General features: G+C 39.9%; 1 protein-coding gene, 1 non-coding gene and 1 pseudogene across 7 annotated transcripts in view; all 3 read left to right on the top strand.

The window, feature by feature from the left end:
• Positions 1-16,388, top strand: part of PHLPP2 (PH domain and leucine rich repeat protein phosphatase 2) — a 78,668-nt gene that overhangs the window by 10,086 nt on the left and 52,194 nt on the right. For 2 of the 5 annotated variants that reach the window (XM_002826606.6, XM_009250891.4), the window contains one exon: positions 11,287-11,420. The exons of 2 other annotated variants lie outside the window; for them this stretch is intronic. In XM_002826606.6, the coding sequence (XP_002826652.3) occupies positions 11,287-11,420 (134 nt within the window). One more of the 5 variants, XM_054534067.2, reaches the window with a different exon arrangement.
• On the top strand, positions 11,766-16,161 carry LOC129050839 (large ribosomal subunit protein uL16-like; annotated as a pseudogene). Its single transcript, XR_008514666.2, has one exon. The product of XR_008514666.2 is annotated as a large ribosomal subunit protein uL16-like (transcript).
• On the top strand, positions 15,254-15,388 carry LOC112129461 (small nucleolar RNA SNORA70). The gene has a single exon (XR_002911862.1). It is a non-coding gene; the product is annotated as a small nucleolar RNA SNORA70 (small nucleolar RNA).

Genomic DNA, 16,388 nt, shown 5'->3' on the forward strand with positions numbered 1-16,388 from the left:
TGGGTGTATCACTTGAGGTCAGGAGTTCGAGACTAGCCTGGTCAACATGGCGAAACCCTGCCGCTACTAAAAATATAAAAATTAGCCAGGCATGGTAGTGCACACCTGTAATCCCAGCTAGTCAGGAGGCTGAGACATGAGAATCTCTTGAACCTGGGAGACCGAGGTTGCGGTGAGCGGAGATCATGCCACTGCACTCCAACCTGGGTGACAGCAAGACTCTGTCTCAAAAAAAAAAAAAAAAAAGAAAAGTGTTTTTTTTTTTTTTTTTTTTGAAAAGTGTAAATAGAATGAATTTTTTAAAAGGGTATAGAGTGAGAAGTACTTTTCTGTCCCCCATTCCCCAACTACCCAGGCCTGTTCTTGACAGTTATTACCAGCTTTTTATGCACACTAGGGATATTCTGTTTAATTATAAGCATATATGTGCCCATGCATGAATATGTGTCTCTACATATATTATAAATTTTAAAACTCATGGTGCTGTATGCAACACATTATTGACTTAATATCTTTTAGAGATCTTTCCATGTTAATATTTATATAGTTGTCATTTATTTAATGGCTGCAGTAGTGTTCAATTTTGAGTCTACTATAATTTTAGCCAGTCTTCTATTAATGGACATTCAAGTTGTTACCAGTTTTTTGCTACTACAAGAAGTGCTGCAGTGCGTATCCATGTACCTATGGTATCTCTCGTATGTGAGAGTCTGTATGATAAACTCCTAGAAGTGGAACTCCTGGGTCAAAGGATATCAGTATTTTTAATTTTCATAGTTACTGTCAAATTCTTCATAGAGGTTATATTTCCATCAGAAATATGAAAGTATATCTATTTTCCCCTTACTTTCTCAAAAACATGTTAGTATTAAATTTTACGTATAAATAGAGACACATACACATGAATGAGCTCAGACTTGCTCGTAAATAGAAATGATTGTTAAAAGTTTTAAAATTAGAGAATCATAAAGTCAGCATTCCAACGACAAATCTTTGTCTAGGCCAAGTGAGTTAGATTTCTGCAAATGTGAGAGGAATTTTGTCGTTTTATTTTAATTTTCATTTCTCTTAATGAGCATATTTTCATGGGTTTAAAAGTCATTTATGTCTTGAAAAATTTTTATATAAATGTGAAGAAAATATTTTTATAATAGTCTTATACTATGCATGTGAACTCTTTGATTCAGCTTTTTAAAGAAAATCACTGTTAGTTCTTTGAATTAGATGTCACATAAGAGGTCTTTAAATGCCTGACCATGATTTTTCTCTCCTCCCCATTTCCTGTCATTAAAAAAGTGTCTTGAAACAGAATTCAAAGCTGTGGATTTAATACTGTTGAAAGTGAAAAGGAAGCTCCCACTTACACCTTAAAAGTGTGGTAATAATAGTAACACCTTTAGCTGAGCTAAAATTTGATGTCATTTTTAAAGTCTAAACTGAGATCTACTATGTGTTCCTTTTAGGATTTGGACTAATTCCTGAAAAAGTAGATTAGCATTTGAATGTTTTCCTTGTTCACCAGTTAACTACATTTGCTAAATCCATTTGTAAAACGAAAGGATCAGACTGGGTGATCCTTAGGCTTTTCTGAGTCTTAACACTGATTCTGATCTAATTTTATCAGGTGGAAAGCCTTGGCCTAGATTATATCTGGTAGTGATTGATTAACTTATTTAAGTATATGACGTATTCATTTGTATAGTAATGTTTATGTATACAAAGATATTAGAAATATGAAGAAAATCCCACCGGAATTGGCTTGCTACTAGTAGTTGTGTAATTAGTTAAGAATCCGAATGTGATAGTTTATTTACTTATGTGTTTATTTACTTATGTGCCCTGTAGCCTTCATCATTTATAATGAAATAGCCCTTTGAAGGTATAATTGATTAGAAAATAATGAAAGCACTATTGAACTGTGGTTTCAAAGAATGAATTTATTTTCATTGCTGGAGTAGGAGCTCAGTAACTTTTATCCAGCTAAGGATGATGATGATTGTAGATTTCAGCTAACATTAAGTGCTTTCATGTGTTAGTATGCTTGGTGCTTTATGCACATTTTCTCATTAAATCCTCACAATAACTCCAAGGGAGGTAGTATTGTTGGTTTTAGATGAGGAAGATTGAGGCCTTGAGAGAGATTCAGTAACCTGCTCAAGGTCAGGCAGGTACTGCCCTGCAGTTGGAATGCCTGAATCATTCAAGGTAGATGATGGACTTCGTTCTGAATAAAGGCCAGCTGTGACAGGAACTGGCGCAGCAGCGACACTTCCTCAGTTTCACTATTTAATCATGCTTATTTCAAGATTGTTTTTAGATCTGTTACTCAGCTGTTACTTGTTTATGATCAGTTTTTACATTATCTAATCAAGGGAGTAAGTATTTTCTGCGTAAAAGCCCTTTATCAGATAGTTGACAATCTGAGGCATTATCTTTTTAAGGAACTTTTTGCTGATTACTGAAGTATGTTCACCGAAGAAATTTTGGAAAATGAAAAAGCATAAAGAGAAATGATAATAATCAATGCTTATGCTTTATGTCAATTACCTCATTTAATCCTCACAACCATCTTGTGAGGTAGACACTGTCCCCATTTTATAAATGAGGAAAATAAGGTTTCACAGGGTTAAGCATTTCGTCTAAGTGCAATCAGCTACTAAGTGGTAGAGCTGGAGTTTGAATCCTGGCATACTTACACTACGTCTGTCTTCTGTATTGCCTCCCCATAGTAACATTATTTTTACCCAGATCTTTTTTCAATCCTGCATACTTTTAAATATTTATGTATTTGGGCTCATATCATATTCAATTTTATGTCCTGTCTCCTGTCTACTTAGTGGATCATCTTAATTTCTTTTTTTTTTTTTGAGACGGAGTTTCACTCTTGTTGCCCGGGCTGGAGTGCAGTGGTGCAATCTCGGCTCACTGCAACCTCTGCCTCCTGGGTTCAAGTGATTCTCCGGCCTCAGCCTCCTGAGTTGCTGGGATTACAGGCATGAGCCACCACACTTGGCTAATTTTCTGTATTTTTAGTAGAGATGGGGTTTCTCCATGTTGGGCAGTCTGGTCTCGAACTCCTGACCTCAGGTGATCTGCCCGCCTCGGCCTCCCAAAGTGCTGGGATTACAGGCATGTGCCACCGTGCCTGGCTGGATCATCTTAATTTCATGGTGTCATTAGAAATTCTTTAGACACCAGTTTTAATAGTTACAGAATATTCCTCTGTATGGATATACTATAAGTTGAGACATAATATGCAATAATGGTTTAGAGATTGGATTCTGGAATGAGAGTGTATGGGTTCAAATCCTGGCTTCGACAGTTACTATGCAGGTTATATAATGCTCTGTGCTTCAGTGTAGTCATCTGTAAAATGGAAGATGATAATATTTACATTGTTGATTGATGATAATATCATTATCATCAATTATCATTATCAATGATAATATCATTGATAATATTTACATTCTTGAGGATTAAATTATAAGTGATATGAAGATTAAATGAATTAATATTTGTAGTGCTGCTTAAACTGTCCACCTGTGGGGCTTGTTCAAGTACACATTCTTATTCAGTAGGTTTAGGTGGAGCCTGAGAATGCACATTTCAATTAAGCTCCTAAGAGATGTGCTGTACTTCAAATAGCAAGGAAGTAAAGTACTTAGATTGATATCTGGCACCTAACAAGTGCTCGATAAATATTACCTATTTCAGTTGTCTGAAATCATGCAACTCTTAGAATTGGTGTTGCATTGACTAAACCATTGCCCATGTATTGTCACATTGCTGATTTCCCTAGGCTAGGTCCTGGAAATGGGATTACTGAGATTAAAATTACCCCACGTTTTCTCTGAGTTATTCATTACTACTTTATGTTTTTTTAACCATGAGTTATCACTTGAATATAACTCAAGAATTACTAATTTATAGAATTTTAGCACTTGAGGAAACCTTAGATCATCTCGTGGTGAAACTAAATCTACCCTATAACCCTCCCACCTTGCCATTTGGAAATATGTGTGGGGACAGGGTTTTTTGGTTGTCATAACTGCTGGGAAGAGTTACAGAATTTAGGTGGCAAGGGCCAGAGAGACTTATTGAAATGTGTGTGTGCCAAGTGCAGTGGCTCAAGTCTGTAATCCTAGCACTTTGGGAGGCCAAGGCAGGAGGATTGCTTGGGCTCAGGAGTTCTAGATCAGCCTGGGCAACACGGTGAAGCCCCGTCACTACCAAAAATATTAATATAAAAAATTAGACAGTCATGGTGGTGCACACCTGTGGTTCCAATGTGTGCACTTCTTAGGAGGCTGAGGTAGGAGAATCGCTTGAGTCTGGGAAATTAGACAGTCATGGTGGTGCACACCTGTGGTTCCAATGTGCGCACTTCTTGGGAGGCTGAGGTAGGAGAATCGCTTGAGCCTGGGAGGCGGAGGTTGCAGTGAGCCAAGATTGCACCACTGCATTCCAGCCTGGGCGACAGAGAGATCCTGTCTCAGAAAAAAAAAGAAAAAGAAAAATGTGTGTGGGACAACCCTGTACAGCCAAGGATTTTCCTGCCCCAAAAGTCAGAAACTTCCCCATTAGGAATCACTGAGGCCATTTCCCTCAGTGAAAACAGACTCAGAGGGTTCAGGTTGAACGTACATTCCTGCAGCTGGCTGGTGATAGATTGGTCTTGTCTCTCAATCTGCTGCTCCTTACAATTAAAATATTTGGCTTGTCTTTTCTATTGAACTGTTTTGAGTGATAAAAATGACTCACTAGTGAAGCTTAGTGTAATCATTGCCTCCTGTCTGAAAAGTTGTTAAGATCATTTGTGATAAAGTGGATTGCCCTTTGGCTGATGGTCATATACTTTTATTTTTAGTCATCAAAATAACCAAGCGTTTTTCTTTTTTTTTTTGATTTTTATTTTTTCATTAACCAGATGAGAAGAGAAACTAAGATTTCTAAATAGTCAGTAGCTATCTTTTAAAATTAGTTTAGAACCAATAGAGTGTGTATAACAAAATAGCACCCTTGGGATTTGGGATGCTGAGTTCTGATTCCCATTTGCTGAGTCACTAAAATTTTGTTTGCCATATTTTGAAATTATAAAGGTGGAATGAAAAATCCTGTTTTAGGATATGTACTGAACTGATTACCACTGAATGAGGAAAGGGAGTTTTTTTTCCTACATATTTTTGTACTATTTAAAAATTTTAAAAGAATGCATAATATGTTACAAAATTGGAATATAGGTAAATAATTTTCTTTATTTTGAAACACTTTTTATCCATTTTAAAACTTCTGAAATCAGCATATATATTAGAGTTGATGGTAGGTTATAGTTTAATTGGCAGAATTTTTTTGAATTTATTTTTCTTTTTTTAAAAAAATAGAGATTGGATCATGCTATGTTGTCCAGGCTGGAGTACTGTGGCTATTCACAGGCCCTATCATAACACACTACAACCTTGACCTCCTGGGCTCAAGTGATTCTCCTGTCTCAGCCTCCTGAGTAGCTGGGACTACAGGGGCGCGCTACTGCATCTGGCTAGATTTTTCTTTTTTTTTGTTCCTGAGATGGAGTCTCATTTTGTTGCCCAAGCTGGAGCGTAGTGGCACAATCTCAGTTCACTGCAACCTCCGCCTCCTGGGTTCAAGCGATTCTCCTGCCTCAGCCTCCTGAGTAGCTGGGACTACAGGCGCGCAACACCAGGTGCAGCTAATTTTTGTATTTTTAGTAGAGACGGGGTTTCACCATGTTGGCCAGGATGGTCTTGATCTCTTTGTCAGGGATGTCTGTGTGAAGAGACCACCAAACAGGCTTTGTGTGAGCAATAAAGCTTTTTAATCACCTGGGTGCAGGCGGGCTGAGTCCGAAAAAAGAATCAGCAAAGGGAGATGGGGTGGGGCAGTTTTATAGGATTTGGGTGGGTAGTGGAAAATTACAGTCAGCCTGCTCTTGTGGGCAGGGTTGGGGGTTACAAGATGCTCGGTGGGGGAGCTTCTGAGACTCATTGTCTAGGAGAAGGAATTTCAGAAGGTAATGTCATCAGTTAAGGCAGGAGCCGGCCATTTTCACTTCTCTTGTGGTTCTTCAGTTGCCTCAGGCCATCTGGATGTGTACAGGCAGGCTTGGGCTCAGAGGCTTGACATTCCTGTCTTTTTATATTAATAAGAAACACAAAATAGTGGTGGAGTATTGGGGTGGCAAAAATGTTTGGGGGTGGTATGGAGAGATAATGGGTGATGTTTCTCAGGGCTGCTTCGAGCAGGATTAGGGGCGGCGTGGACACCTTAAAGAAAGGCTTTGACCTCGTGATTCACCCACCGCTGCCTCCCAAAGTGCTTGTATTACAGGTGTGAGCCACTGTGCCCTGCCGATTTTTCTTAATGGTTATTCTGACACCAGCTGGCTTGCTGTAATACAGTTCTGACACTGACTGCCAGAGTTAGTGCAGACTTCACGATTTAAAGGGCAAGGCCCCAGCAAGACTGCCCTTCAGACTCCAGCTGCACTTCTGACCAGCTGTCTACAAGGAAGAACTTGGCAGAAAACTCAGGAAGGTGCTGTACTTACAATTACAGTTTTAGCTTGATGCAAATCAGCACCAGCCAACTGAAGAGACACATAGGGTGAGGTCTAGAAGAGTCCCAAATACAGAACTTTGTACCTTCTCCCAGTGGAATCAAGGCCTGTCACCCTTGTAGCATATCAAATAGTTCATCAACTAGGATACTCCACTGATGTTCAGTACAATGTTTTTATTGGGGAATCATTATGAAGGCATGATTGGTTGAATTTTTGACCTCATGATTCAACTCAGTCTCCAGCACCCTGTGCTTCCCCACCCAGGTCAGGGTAGCTCAGAGCCCCAACCCTCTAATCACATGGTGGTTGGTCTTTTCTGGTGACCAGCCCCTGTCCTGAGTCTTCTCATCTCTTAGCATAAACTGGGGGGTGATCCAAGGGGCTCATGAATAACAAAGACACTCCTATTATTCAGGAAATGCTAAGGATTAGAGTCTCCTCCCAGGAACCAGGGACAAAGACCAGCTGTATTCTTTATTATTCAGCAGTGGTGCGTAAAAAATGGTGTATCTTTTAAATCATGATATATTGGACTTAATGAAATAATGGTAATTTTAAAACATAGCTTTTTTAGGTTTCCTGGTGTGAATAAATTAACACATAAAGTGGTTTGAGCTCTCTTCTGCTTAATTTATTTTAACTATATATAAAATAATTTGGTTTTCCTAAAAAGAACCTAGGTTTTATGAAACCGACACAGGTTCCTACCCTGATGTTATTATGTACTAATTGTGTGACTCTGAATCTCATTTTTCTTATTTGCAAAATAGACATAGTTTTGTAATAATTAAACACTTTCAGCATAGTGTCAGGTATGAAATAAACATTCGTTGAAGTATCCCTATTGTTTCTATTTGTATTATTATCTATATTATTGATTTTAACATTTGCAGATTTTACCTTTATAGGCAGTCAAGGATTGAGTTTTAATCTGAATTTGATGTAGAACATGGTACTATACTTTGTTAGAGTCTTTGATTCCATGTGTTTGATTTTAATAGTGTATGGTTTGGCCCCCCACTATTAACTAAAACTCTTGTGAAATGATACTTGGAATGAAATGTACTCTTCTTACATATATCTTAACTATAGGGACTGCTTAGAATAACTAATACACAATGGTACTACTCTTGGCTAAGAGGTATAATCTGCTGTTAACAGCATTGCTGTGTCCGTTGGCTGGTTTGGAGAGAAATTACCATATGCATATATATTCAAATTTACATGGACTATAGTAGCTCTTAGAAGCATTTGAAGCAAACCAAAACTGTTACTCCAAAACTATTGTCTCCTTAAAGCAGTAGTAGAAATAGTTCAAATGCTAAATAGAACTTTTTGTTGCCAGTATTACTTTCTCTCACACCTGTTTTGCAGTATATAATTTCCCTTTGATTGGTGAGAGATTTAACAAATAGCTAATTACCAGACTCTTAAACTTTTGGAACTTTGAAACACAAAATTGAACTGTAAGCACATTATAGCATTTCCCTCCCCAATACTGTCTACTTTTTTCAGCAGAAGAGTTTAATGAGTAAATGGAATTAGTCCTTCATTTTACTTGTTTTTGTACTTCTTGAAATATTACTTGTTTACTTAGAAGAAAGAAAATACTTTCTTAGGGTAGATATGTATAAGGAGGTCCGGGTGCGGTGGCTCATGCCTGTAATCCCAGCACTTTGGGAGGCCAAGGCGGGCAGATCACAAGGTCAGGGGTTCGAGAGCAGCCTGGCCAATATGATGAAACCCTGTCCTTACTAAAAATACAAAAATTAGCTGGGCATGGTGGCGTGGGCCTGTAGTCCCAGCTACTCGGGAGGCTGAGGCAGAAGAATTGCTTGAACCCGGGAGGCAGGGGTTGCAGTGAGCCAAGATCGCACCACTGCACTCCAGCCTGGGCAACAGAGCGAGACTTTGGCTCAAAAAAAAGAAAAAGAAAAAGGAAAAAAGACGTGTAAGGAGGGTTTCCAAAATCTACAGAGGCTTTTTAGGCCAGGAAATTTGGTCTTGTAAAATATGTCAGAATTAGGATGCTTCCATTTCTTTCAGTTTTCTACAGAGAAATAGAAAAATTGAGCACTCGAGATTTAGCCTGAAAGTATAATTGTTTGTTGGTCCTGAATATGTGATCATGATATGGAATTATAGTGTTTAAATACACTGAACTGTAGGGGTCAGGTAGAATTTGTATTATATTAGGAAGGTGTCTTAGATACCTCATAGACCCTTGATTTCTGAAATGCCCTGAAGATCATCTGGCCCAGTTTGATTCTTACAGGTGTTTCTTCTAAAATATCTGTGACAGATGGCTCTCCAGGTCTCTCTGAGGAGTTCTGAGAGGCAGCTCATTTCATGGTTGAGCATCTCTAATCGTTAAAGTTCTTTCTCATATTTAGCTTAAATCTACCTATGCACCTTCTCATTGTTCCGAGTCCCATTCTTTGAGCAGTACAGAGTAAGTCCAATCCGTCTCAACATTTGAAGATCTGTCTCTTTATATCCTTACTCTCCTTGTCTTCAAGTTAATCCTCCATCAGTTTATTCATATTATATGGTTAGTTGACCTCTCTCCAGGATGCAGTTTATTAAAAGTCCCTCTTAAAACGTGTCTTTCTCTCAGAAGAATCCCACCATTGTGCTGGGAAAATGCCTAACATTGTCATAGACAATGAGTTTTGTAAATTTTGGTTTTGTTTGGCTAGGGATTAATTGTAATTGATGTCTACATAATCTGAAAAGTTTATTTCCCATTTCTCTTTAATTCAATCTTTATTGGTCATTACAGGCTTTTTGTTCTTTGATCATTCCCCGTGTATCAGTTCATTCTGAGTTTATTTGATAGTTTCTGGAAGCTAAAATACTGAACTGAGCAGTCAGGAGAGGCCAGGTGGTTGTTTTATTTTTGTCTTTTTTGTACATCAGTATGATTTCTGTTCCTAAATTATCATTTTGTTACAGTCGTTTATGTTTAGCTTTGTAGTTGTTTATGTTCAGCTTGTTGCCAACAGCATTTTCTAGTTCTTAAACTACAAAATGCAGACATTGTTCATATGTTTTTGTCATGATGGGAAATGCATCATGTTTCTTGTAGTTGTTAATAATATAAAGTTTTCTTTTTTTTTTTTTTTTTTTTTTGTGACAGAGTCTCGCTCTGTTGCCCAGGCTGGAGTGCAGTGGCACCATCTCAGCTCACTGCAAGCTCCGTCTCCCAGGTTCATGCCATTCTCCTGCCTCAGACTCCCGAGTAGCTGGGACTGCGGGCGCCCACCACCACGCCCGGCTAATTTTTTTGTATTTTTAGTAGAGATGGGGTTTCACCATGTTAGCCATCTCCTGACCTCGTGATCCGCCCGCCTCAGCCTCCCGAAGTGCTGGGATTACAGGCGTGAGCCACCACGCCCGGCTATTCTTAAGTTTTCTGAACAGGTTCTTTAAATGTTCTTTCAGACCTTTTGAACACATACAGACTTTCCTGTGCTTGCTTTTGGTTGTTGTTTGAGATGGGAGAAATACTCTATTTTTATTCTAACTAGAATTGATTCCAATCTTAGAATTTTTTAGAATAATAATCGTCAATATCTTACTGAACTCTTACTACATGTGAGATATTTTGCTAAGCACTTTTCATACTATATAGTATCTTGTTGAAAGTAAATAAATAAATTTAAACATCTTATGAGTTAGGTATTGTTGCTATTCCCATGATACTGATGAGGATTTAAAACAGTGAGAGTAAATAACTTATACTGGAGCATGCAGTTGGTAAGTGGCAGGACTAAGCCTTGAACCCAGGCGGTTGACTGTTGGAGCCTATACGTTTAGCCACTGTATTTATAACTGTTTGGTTTCTGGTAAAAGCATTATAAAAGAGCTGTCTTGCTATTATGACTGTTATAGCCCCTTCTATCAAAATACACATTGATCACTTTTGTTTTTTTTTTAAATATTTTTCAGTATTTTAAGTCTGTGATTTAAAATTCAGTGTCACCAGAGGCCGTAAGTGATTGCAGGACATTCTGGTTTTACCTTAGCTTTCAATTAGGACCATGTAGTAGAATGATTTTTAGGGAGTTATTTTAAGGTGAATTAATAAATGGAAATTCTCAATTTTAATTTCTAATTTGGTAAATATCAATAGATATAACATATGTAAACAAAAGCTCTTTGTGACCCCCAAAGTATAAAGGGGTCCTGACACCAAAAACTTAAAAAAACACTTGTTTAGATTAGTTGTATCATAGAATATTAAAGAAAATCTTGACCTAGGAATAAAAATCAAGAGCAGATTTTATGTGTTGAGTTACTACTCAGCCATGAAAGAGGAATGAAGTCATGTCTTATGCAGCAACATGGATGGACCTGGAAGTCATTGTCTTCAGTGAAATAACTCAGAAACAGAAAGTCAAATACTACCTGTTCTCTCTTACAAGTGGTAGCTAAATAATAGAGTGTGGGGTAGTAGACATTGGAAAAGCAGAAGGGTGTGAGGGTGGGGTGGGAGTGAAGGATGAGAAATTACTTAATGAATACAATATACATGATTCAGGTGAGGATTACACTAAAAGCCCAGACTTCACTACTAAGCAGTATATTCATGTAACAGAATAGCACTTATACCCCTGAAATTAATACAAATACAAATAAAAATACTAAAAAATGAACCATTTTTATTACTTACCAAATATATATATTTTTTTGAATTGTGTAATCAGGAGACTGGAACCTACTGAACGACCTCTTCAGATCGTTTATGATTACTTATCCAGGCTGGGATTTGATGATCCTGTGCGCATACAGGAGGAGGCTACAAATCCTGACCTCGGCTGTATGATTCGATTTTATGGTGGTAAGAATTTATCAGTGGCTTTGTATGTTAACTACTTTTAAGTTGATCATTTGTGCCTCTTATCTGCCGTCAGCTTTTTAAAAGTATTTTATCAAAAGCTAGTTTTAAGCCAATTAACTAACGTAGTTAACACCAACCAAACAACAACAAAAGCCAAGAGGTCAGGGGTAAGGGAACACTTTAAAAATATCTTCTCTTTTTATTTTTGCTCATTTTGCACTTGTATTTTGCTAACTTACTGGCATTATTTTATACCTTTGCCAGAATCTTGACTGGATCATGCTTTAGTAAATTATTTTTTCAAGCTCCTGGTAAAGTCTGTGAACTTCTGAATAGCTCAAAAATGTTGAGAGTAAGTAGTCATTATCATATATGACTTGACATTGATGAATATACCTGTCAAATTTGTATATTGGTGAATTTAGTGGGGTTTAAATCTAGGATTTTTGACTCTTCTGAGAAAAATATTTTAAGATGAATTTGAGGAACACAACCCATCTATCACTATAATACTTAATTAAAAAAACAAAAAGTTGGAACAGTAACATGCTTCTTATCTGATTGTGGTTGAACCCTAGTTCTTCATTATGGTAGTCCCCCCTTATCCACTGGGATTGTGTTCCAAGATCCTTAGTGGACGATTGAAATCACAGATAGTACTGAACTCTATATATACTATGTGTTTTCCTGTATACACATACCTATGGTAAAGTTTAATTGATAAATTAGGCAAAGTAAGAGATTAACAATATTTAATTATAAAATAGTATAATTATAGCAATATGCTATAATAAAAGTTAGTGAATGTTCTCTCTCTCAGAATATCTTGTACTTTACTTACCTGTTTTCAGACCATGATTGACTGCAGATAACTGAAACCTTGGAAAGCAAGACCACAGGTGGCAGGGGGGCTACTGTGTATATTTTTTTCTAGAATGAAAGTTGAACCTTTCTTCTACATGCAGTAATACTGCACAGTGGTTGGCTCTGATGCCTCTACTTTTCCTACCACCAGCTGATAAATTACAGCATATGCAGGATCTTAATGTACTATACCCTTAAGGGGATATTTCCAGTAGAGTCTAAAAGAGTACCAGTTTGTAGTACTTAAGTTTTGAGGGATCTTTCCAAAAGTGAGTTCTGTTGACATAGAAAAGCTAGTATGGTTTGAGTGAGGAAATTAAGTTTGGGATGAAACTTAAAGTTAATAATCTTTGAAAAAAGGTAATAATGTACCTGGTACCAAAAACAAAAGGTAGGTAGGTAGGTAGATAGATAGATGAATTCGTTATCTGTTGGTTCTGTAACAAACTGCCTCAAAACTTAGGACTTAAAATGGTAATAAATACTTAATAATTATATAGTTTTTGTGGGCCAGAAATCTAGCAGCAGTTTAGCTGGAGGGATGGTCCTGGCTTGGGTTTCATGAGAATTTAGTCATCTGAAGGCCTGAGTAGGGCTGGAAGATTCACTTTCAACACGGTTCACTCACATGGCCTCAGTTCCTCACCAGCTGCTGGTAGGAGTCCTCAGTTCCCTCTTCTGTGGATCTTTCCATAGGGCTTCCTGGGTGTCTTCACAACATAGTGGCTAGTTTCCCCAGTGATGAGACACACATGTACACACACATGCATGCACATGCACAGAGGCCTCAGTGTCTTTTATAACCAAGCTTTATAAGTCACCTTTACTTTTACCACTTTTTACTTATTAAGAAATGAGTCACAGGCCGGGCGTGGTGGCTCAAGCCTGTAATCCCAGCACTTTGGGAGGCTGAGGCGGGCAGATCACAAGGTCAGGAGATCGAGACCATCCTGGCTAATGCAGTGAAACCCTGTCTCTACTAAAAATACAAAAAAACAAGCCGGGCGTGGTGGCGGGCGCCTGTAGTCCCAGCTACTCAGGAGGCTGAGGCAGGAGAATGGCGTCAACCTGGGAGGTAGAGTTTGCAGTGACCCGAGATCATGCCACTGCACTCAAGCCTGGGCGACAGAGCGAGACTCTGTCTCAAAAAAAAAGAAATGAGTCACTAAACGCAGCCCATACTATAGAGAGAGGAATTAGCTCCAGTTTTTGAAAGGAGTGTCAAAGAATTTGTGGGTCTTTTTTTTTTTTTTAAATTTTTTATTTTTTTTGAGACAGGGTCTCACCCAGTTGCCTAGGCTGTAGTGCAATGGTGCCATCATGGCTCACTGCAGCCTCAACCTCCCAGGCCCAAATGATTCTCCCACCTCAGCCTCCCAAGTAGCTGGAACTACATGTGCACACCACTGCACCTGGCTAATTTTTGTATTTTTTGTAGAGCTGAGGTCTCGCCATGTTGCTCAGGCTGGTCTCAAACTCCTGGGCTCAAGTGATCCTCCTACCTTGGCCTCCTAAAGTGCTGGGATTATAGGCGTGAGCCACTGTGAGCAGCCAAATCTGTAATAAAACTGATGCAGGATATTTTCTTGACCCCTCTTTGGGACTTGTGACAGGGGTGCCCCATTTACTCAGCCCACCCTGCTCAACCCCTTGTGGGAGGGAATGCGCAGGTGAATGAGTGCATGAACTGGCTAGCTGATTGGATGCTGGTGGGAACAAACCGTGTTCACTGGGGTCTGTCGTGCTCCACCCTTTGTGGGATGTAGCACATAGGAGAGCGAGTGCAGGAACTGGCTGCCTGCTTTAGCACCAGCAGAAGCAAACTCTGTGCAGGCTTGCGGCAGCATCCAGGTGGGGGTGTCTGTGATCCCAAGGCCCCAGAGGACATGTTATAATGCTCTCTTACCTCTCTCATCTGCAGACAGCAATGTGTTATCAGGTCAGTGGTCCCTTTGCCTTGTTGCGTAGGGCGGCTGCTTTCCACCAGCGAGGGTAAAGGGCCAGTGTGACAGCCTTTTTGAATACCGGCACTTGGTGCGTCCCAAATTCTTGTCTGGTGCCTAAGAGGCATGAGGTCATGCGGACAAATTGAAGGATGGTGAATGTGGAGAATTTTATTGAATGATGAAAGCAGCTCTCAGTGAAGAGTGGAGCTGGCAAGGGGATGGGAAGGGCAGCTCACTCTCCCTTGAAGTCAAGTTGCCTCCTTGCCACTGTCTTCTGAAGTCAAGTCGCCTCTCCCTGATGTCCAGCTGCTTCTCTTCTCTGCTGGCTGAGTCTGGGGTCTTTATAGGCACAGGATGGGAGGTGCTGTAGGTAGTTTTGGAAAAGGCAACATTCGATTGGTAAAAAGACATTATTCAGAAAGAACCATTCAGGAGAGAGCAGACAAACAGGGATGGAAATTCTCACTTTGGGCCACAGGTTTCAGGCTTTTTGGCTTGAAGGTGGGGTTTTGCTGGGGACCTGTCCCTGTCTGCCTAGAATTTCTCTGCCTCTTGTCTCTATCAAAACTATCATAGAAAGTATGCTTCCCTCTCGCCTTTTTCCTCCAACCACCCAGTTCCTGAAACCAGACACAACTGTTGTTACAGAAGGAAAGAGTTGAAGTATTCTCTTTGAAGTAAATAGCTTAGTAATCAGCTTCAAATATTTTATGTGTAGAATTTTTGGTGCATCACCTTAGTTGGAATATAGTGTTAATAAAGTCAAGGTCATAAGGGCCCGAGTGTGAACCAGTTAATGTTGTGTTCTCTGGTTATAAAAGGACACTGGGTAGTGTCCCAGTCAGCCATTATGCAAATGCCAGTTATCAGTCTTGCTGGAGAGGGAGTGCTGGGGGAAAAGTGAGTGGAATGGCTCTCTCAGTTCAAATTCATAATATAAAAGCTGTGGAAATAACCTTTCACTAAAGTCAAGTTGAGTAGGTAGCATGATTAATCATGGGATTAAGAGAGCATGTAAATCCTCTGCAGCCAGTTAAGCCAACTGAGTTCCTTTCCTCATGGGGGCCCAGTGTGCAATGGCTGCCCACAGCAGCTTCCTTGGTAGCGTACTCAGCCTGTTTCTTGTATGGGTTGCTCTAAGGGACCTTGGAGACAGGCCTTTCAGATGAATGTTCATGTCTCTTTGTGCTATCCCCAGTCTAGGCTCCAAACAGGTATGCGAGGTGCCTTTGGAAAGCCCCAGGGCGCTGTGGCCGGGGTTCACATTGGCCAAGTTACCATGTCCATCTGCACCAAGCTGCAGAACAAGGAGCACGTGATTGAGGCCCTACGCAGGGCCAAGTTGAAGTTCCCTGGCCGCCAGAAGATCCCACATCTCTAAGAAGTGGGGCTTTACCAAGTTCAATGCAGATGAATTTGAAGACATGGTGGCTGAGAAGCAGCTCATCCCAGATGGCTGCGGGGTCAATTACATCCCCAATAGTGGCCCTCTGGACAGGTGGCGGGCCCTGCTCTCATGAGGGCTTCCACTGTGCTGCCCCCTCTTAATGCTCATCAATAAATCCTACTTTCTGGGCCGGGCGCGGTGGCTCACGCCTGTAATCCCAGCACTTTGGGAGGCCGAGGCGGGCGGATCACGAGGTCAGGAGATTGAGTCCATCCTGGCTAACACAGTGAAACCCTGTCTCTACTAAAAATACAAAAAATTAGCCGGACATGGTGGCGGGCGCCTGTAGTCCCAGCTACTCTGGAGGCTGAGGCGGGAGAATGGCGTGAACCTGGGAGGCAGAGCTTGCAGTGAGCCGAGGTGGTGCCACTGCACTCCAGCCTGGGCGATAGAGCAAGACTCCGTCTCAAAAAAAAAAATCCTACTTCCTGTTCACCTTAAAAAAAAAAAAAGAGAGAGAGAAAGAGCAAACCCCTTATTTGCATTGGAGAAAGTGGCATATAGAGGGTATGATTTGTGAGGGAAGTTGTAGCTCTGGGACTGTATGGCTCAGGTAGCACAACTCCCTGCCTGAACGTTTCTCTGTGGACTGCATTCTCTGCACATATTGTTTAAAACAGATTTGTCAAAAGAGCATAAATACAAACATCAGAAGCCAGACACAAAAGAATTACATCGTATGTTTCCATTCATTTAAAGTTCAAAAAACAG

The sequence above is a fragment of the Pongo abelii genome, chromosome 18 (assembly GCF_028885655.2).
Source record: "Pongo abelii isolate AG06213 chromosome 18, NHGRI_mPonAbe1-v2.0_pri, whole genome shotgun sequence".
NCBI classification, from domain to species: Eukaryota; Metazoa; Chordata; class Mammalia; order Primates; family Hominidae; genus Pongo; species Pongo abelii.